Below are 6,747 nucleotides of genomic sequence, written 5' to 3'. Positions count from 1 at the left end.
GAATGGGTAATGAAGAAAAACTTTAATACAACAGCAAATGTACAACGTTTCGACAAGGTTTTGTCATCACCTTGTCGAAACGTTGTACATTTGCTGTTGTATTAAAGTTTTTCTTCATTACCCATTCAAGCCGTCTCCAGCCATTATTAGTCTCAAAGTGGGTTCCTCGTCATCAAATTTGAAATCATGTATCAGGTTGTTTCATGTTTAATAGTAGACAGATGATAGTCATTCTCCGGCGTATTTGAGTCTCTCTTTATAATATATGCCCTGCATTTTTGTTTTCAGATTTTGTTTTAAATAAATGTCTCAGTACATTTTTGCGAGACTTGCACCATTTAGAAGTCTAAATGTATTTTTGTTATCCAAAACCACAATCGTATCATCTAGAATAAACTAGACATTTATAAATATAGCATATTATTGTACTTTAAATAATTAATAAAAACAACAACTTAATAAACACTTGTATTCCCACAAAAATATAAAGTAATCGTTATTGATTTTGTTTTTACCTTAAGTGTCAAAAATACTTTTAACACTTTATTGAAAAGTATGATTCTGTATTGGTTTAAAGATATATCAATTAAAACATATTAATATTAATATGGTTACTGTAGAAATTAAGACCTTGATTTTTGGTAAATAATTAAATCGTTTCTTAGTTTTTGATAACTATATGTGATATTTACGTTGTTTGTTTTTTCAATTTAATAAATTGTAGTGGCGTCATCTATTAGAGATAGTCACTACTACACGTTTTATATATGTTTTAAAACATGTTTGTAACGATATATTGGTATAGGATATACTTATGCTTACTCGGTACATATGTATATATATATAGAAGTTTATGCTAACTTATTTTAAAAAATCAATACTTCTCCATTTTTGTCTTCGTTACCTATGGTTCTATGTTACCGTCCGCTATGACTTCAAGTTTTAATTAATAATTTTCTTCTTTAACTATGTTCCTCTCTTTCTTTTAGAATATCTGAATCTACATTCCATAATTCAAACCCTACTAATGCCAACTCTTGATTGTTAACATAATAATTATACACTGTTTCTTATCAGTCTCCATTTCTTTTATAAGGAAGTATATCATATTAACCTTACACTAGACTCCTTTTTTCTTATTTATCTGATTTATTTCAATGGAATTCTCACTTCCCCTTTATGATAGTATTATATTATATTATGATAATAAAAACAACTTTCGTAACTTTGAAAATACCCCCCCCCCTCCACCATCTGCACCCATTAGTGTTTTCTTAACAATATACGGATTAAAAAATTATCCATTAATATAGTAGGGTATAATAGCAATAGAGATGTCTCCCGCTTAACTTTGGAGCTTTCACAATAAGAATGTTAATAGTTGAGACCGGACGAGCAAAGCTAATATTTAAAAACCTTCTTCACTTACAAACAAAGTTATGTGTCGGAGTTTCAACTGTTATCGCGACTCATTTTCAAATGTTAAAGCCCGCATAATCTCAAACCCTTCAGAATTTTGCATTTGTAAGAATAAAGGAGTATTGGCCTAAATTCTCTCATTTTATTACTAATGCAATTAATATGCATCTGTTTTCCAATGTTTCATTTCAGGTACTGCCCAGTTTCGCTAAATCACATCAAACCCATCAAAGCAAAATATGACGTGTTTATTAATGAATTGAGTTTATTTTTGTTTTAGAAATATCTACAACATTGTTTGTTTTTGTTTTTGCTTTTTTCTTTTTTTTTTACTATTAAGACTATTCTTAACATACCTGGTTCGCAACTTAAAGATTTTCAGCTGGTCAAACACATTTTATCAATGTCAACTTTCAACTTTGGAGTTCTTATACGATGCCGAGATAACAGCTTCATTTTTTCTGTATACGCTTCAGATTAAGTTTAGAAATGATTTTATAGTTATATTGTATATGTGTTTACTTTCCGGTGATTTCATTATTGCCACTTTTGTATATATAAGTTCATTCTATAATTTTAAATGTATGAGATGCACACCTGGTGGCGTAATGGCTATAATATCTAGTGTTCTTATGGTGTGAAACGTAACTGTATGGTGGATTGACGAGTGGAGGTAAACGTGTACTAGAAAATTAAGTGTTCGTTCTTGTTTCGTTAGGTTGCATTATAGGTTTTGCCATCTAGAAAAGTTTAGATGTAATGTATTATTCATTATAACTAAAGTAACAATAAAAAGTTTGGTTACGGCTATAGATTTGTAAAAAAAAAATTATATTGTCAACTTTGTTGTTCTTGTATTATTCATAAGTTAGTATTGTAAGTTGTAGTTGTACTATTGTGGGCCCTTACTCAAGTTACTGAGTAACTCAAGCTTTAACTTGGCCAGATTAGGGTAGATGTTTTACAAATTACAGCCATGTCTGTGTGTATAACTAACTAAGTTCTATGATTTCATGTTAATTATTACTTAATTGCAAATCTTTAAGACGTAATCACGTTAATGACAAAATCATATTATTCAATTTGGTTTTACTGAGCTTTTGAATTCACTAATTACATGTTTTAATTATTTATGACTACTATTAACTTTATAACTCTGATTCTTACGTTCATTATCTAAGTTAAATTAACTCATGCTGTTTGGCTTTATTATTAACATATAATTTAAATATTTATTTTATTTTTAGGCCTTTATAATAACTTATAAGTATAACCTTTATCCTATTGTGTTACAACAGCTTGTAATTTACAGTGTGATAATTTTGCTGACTGGGCAAGAATATATTACATGCCCTCATTATTGTATGAACAGTTTGCCAGTACCACATACTTAGTACTATAACAATATTAAGAAGTTTGATATTAAACTTTTCATTAGAAAATATTCATTTAAAATTGAACATTTTCTACTATTCTAAGATGTTTCACTTGGAATTGGATATAAATTTTTTTTCTGATATAGTTAAGTTTCACATTGTATTCCATTCAGATGTTTCATGTAATAAATTTAATGCTGGCATTATAAAGATTATTTGCAGGGACATACTGAAAAAGAAGGATTATGAATATGATTGAAATAGCATAAGTAAAATTTACAAGTGAAAGAATCCAGTTTAAACTAGGTGGAAGCATACTACAGCTATCATTACAGTGCATAAGCAGGACCTTTTATAGCTAGTTTAATTACATATAGAAGCTTCTGGATGAACTAGGTGCTGAAATGAGTTATTTGTTTAGTTCTTTATCATTTATCATTTTTAGAAATTTCCAATAAAAAGGTACGTAGAGAGATACTCGTAGTAACAGGTGTATGTTCCAAATGCTTTATGAAAAAGCTGTTTGCTAACAAAGTTAATTGGCATGAAATATTTCAAAGTTTTTAATGAGAATATATAAAGTACAACTTTGTAAATGAACATGATTTTCTTAGAACCACTGATAAACAAAATATTTATTCAGGTATTTGTTCTTGCCAAACAAGTAGAAAACACAAATTTTGAAAGCCCGGTCATAATGTTAGAGTTCTTCCACCTTTAAATAGGGTTGTTTTGTTCTTGCTTGAAGTATTTTCAATACCATTCAAGGTCCTCCCTTTGAATATTATCTAATTTACAACACCATGATAAAGCACACCATACACTCGTAGAATCATCAATCTGGTCAATCAGCAAACATAAAGTAGTTTTAGTCTCTGAAGACAGGTGCATGTAACAATATTAGAAGTAAAGAGTTCATTATGTAGTTTTTTTGGGATAAATATTTAAGTATTTCTATATTATCTGTGTAATATTATAACTGTTAATCTAATAATTACAATTCAATGTCTTACCTTTTGACATTTGGATGTTTTCCTATATCTATCACCTGAAAGTTGAAATCTGCATTTGCTTTTATGTATATATTTATTTCTGGATCAGTTAAGTAAACCATATTGATAGAAGCAGCTCTACGTCTAATATTTAGGAATATTTAGTCTTACTACTTGACCATTAGACAATTTTTATTTCAGTGAAGTAAATTACTTAATTTGTCAAATACTCTATAATTTCCTACCTATGTAAGTGCAGTCCATAACATTTTGGTATTTGTTTAATACAAAAAGGACTTTGACTGTTGTAGTTGATTGGGTTAGTGTGTGAATGATCAGTTTTAATATTGTAAAGCTATGCACTTGGGAAATTCAAATTTTTGAAAGGACTTTTTGTGTGAGAAGAGCATCAGTAATGTAGGACCAAAGAGAAGGATTTATTGTTGATAAACGCCTTGTGCTGAATGCATAGCTATGGTGAAAAAACCAATCAGGATTTTAGCTCTATTTATAATAATTTCTGATTTAAGAACAAGAAAGTTATTGTTATCATTTAAAATATGTTGTGGATTCTCACTTAAGAGCATAATTGCAACTCTGGCACCTTACTAAAAGAAAGGATATCAAGGTATTGGAAATAGAGCTGAGAAGTTAACATGATTAATCAAAATATTATAGATAAGGTACAAGAATTGATTACGTTGATTATTGTCGCATAAAAGTAATCAATTAATCAAAACTATGACTAAATTGATGAATGTCTTGAAAATGACTTAGTATTTCTGATTATCACTATTTTTGATTAATTGAATATGATAAATCTGAATATTATAATATTGTCACAAATTAATCAATTAATAAAAATTAGTGTTTCTGATTATTATTGAAATTTTAATTATTCCAACTATCCATGCAGGTAATTGAAACATTGCAAATATGTTTGTTTGTTAAGCACAAAACTACACAATGGGCTATCTATATTCTTCTCACTGTGGGTATTGAAACCTGATTTTTAAAGCTACAAGTTTTTAGCCATCTAAGTTGAATGTAACCAATAAATGAACATTCAACTAATTGCCTAGCTCCAATTGAAAAGAGTGTAAGTAAAATGACACTGTTGCAGCCACTAAATATGATACCTTTGGCATCAGTTAAAAGCTTTTTAAACATAGCCAACAAGCCTTTATTGTATTAGAAGTATTTCAAACATTTGATTTGTTCTTGAGTACAATTTGTTTTTCAGTCATAAACTGGACGGTGTGCTTGATAATTTAGCTTGTGTTGTAATTTTGAATTCTTGAAAAATTTTGTTGATAGGTATAAGAATGTGAAGGGCTATATTAAAGTTGGTTTAGAAAATTAAATAGAATTTTTTTTAGAAATGACATTGGGCTGAACAGTCTACTGTAATTTTTCCTGTTCTTGTGTAGTACTTGCACATTTGACATTTATCACAACTACAATTTTGTACAAACATATATTACACTAAATGTATCACATATACATTAGCACAGAGCTGTCATATCTTTGTATACATTATATTATTTTGCAATATTCTTCCTGATGTGTACTACCACGGTTTACTTGAAGTAGATAAGTTTGACACAAAAACCAACAATCGCAGTCACTACAGGTGACACATTTCCCATTGGTAACTCAACTGGCATACAGTGAATTGTGCCAATCAAACATGCATTTGAAATGCATGTGTAATGAATTTTTTTTTTAATCAGAAATTTAATATGCACATTTTTATAATTCACTAACAAATTACATTTTACGTTATGTAAATACATGAGTTGGTATAAGTTTACAGTTTATGATCTTTTAATATCAGAAAATAGCTTAAATTATGTATAACGTGGAGTTTTATTGATTTAACATAACATATATTTAGTTAACCTAGTTGTTAATATATTATGTACTACCGTAGTTTAATAAATGTTTGAAGAACTGTTCCAACTACAACTTCTTTCAATGTTATCTTAATCATACTAGTTTAACAGGATCTTGCATGCTGCACTTTTAAATTTGTGAGAATGATATAGTGAATTTATTAAGTTTGTGTTTATAATTTGTATATAATGATGTGTGTGTGTGTGTGTATTACATTAAGAGACCATTTTTACATGAATTATACAGTAAATCATGAAATGACATTATGACTGAAGTATCTTGTTTAGAGAGTTAATTTTTTTAAATATTTTTTACAGGTTTATGTGTAATTTTGAGGAACTTAAGCCACTCTTCCACGATCGCTATATTTACTAGTATCTAGTTGGATAATACATAAAGTGTGGGGTGCAAAAACTTTTTCAAATGAGTATGTAAATGAAGTGATACATGAAAATAAGTACTGGCATCTTGAAAAGCAAACTGTAACCTTTCCTGTTGACGTAAAGCTAGAAGCAATACGTTGTTTTCAGTTTTACTTCTTTTCGCCAAAGATGGTAGGTTTTGCCATTTGTCTTTGAATAGAATGTAAAAATAATTGATTTTTGCTAATAATGCATATTAAGAGCTAATTAATTAGGCATTGTTCAAGACTTTGTAAGATTTTGAAATGAAAAAACTTGGTGAGTGGGTTGAAGTGATTACATGTAATTACCACATTTGATTATAGGTGTTTTATGGTACCTTTCATTACATTATGCATTTCTGGCATAAAGTCAATCGTGGACAAACTAAAAAACATGAAAAAATGTCTATGGTAAAATGTGGTATTTCTTTACATTTATTAGGCCTAAAGTCTTTTGTCATTGTTAGTTTCAGCTTTTTATACACCAACCTCAAATTGTTTGTACAGCATGCAAATAGCAATCCAGGTAGGCTTTTGAAATGTACTTATATTTTCAAGATAGTTTTTTTATTTTCTAATTATTTAAAAATAAATGACTTAAAACTGTTGAAAATTAACAAGTTTATAGTGTAGAGTCGTGGGAGGCAAGGCACACAGGGGG

At 28.8% G+C, this 6,747-nt stretch overlaps 1 protein-coding gene across 1 annotated transcript in view; it reads left to right on the top strand.

Moving 5' to 3' along the window:
- The first annotated feature begins 2,020 nt into the window (after positions 1–2,020).
- Positions 2,021–6,747, top strand: part of LOC106457493 (DET1- and DDB1-associated protein 1-like) — a 13,708-nt gene continuing 8,981 nt past the window's right edge. Inside the window, exons 1-2 of the mRNA XM_013916913.2 lie at positions 2,021–2,092; positions 6,001–6,237. Of these exons, the coding sequence (XP_013772367.1) occupies positions 6,235–6,237 (3 nt within the window). The 5' untranslated portion in view covers positions 2,021–2,092; positions 6,001–6,234. The remainder of the gene's footprint in view (positions 2,093–6,000; positions 6,238–6,747) is intronic.

The sequence above is a fragment of the Limulus polyphemus genome, unplaced genomic scaffold (assembly GCF_000517525.1).
Source record: "Limulus polyphemus unplaced genomic scaffold, Limulus_polyphemus-2.1.2 Scaffold338, whole genome shotgun sequence".
Lineage (NCBI taxonomy): Eukaryota > Metazoa > Arthropoda > Merostomata > Xiphosura > Limulidae > Limulus > Limulus polyphemus.
The sequence above is the reverse complement of the archived record's forward strand: the minus strand, read 5'-3'. Positions and strand labels throughout refer to the sequence as shown.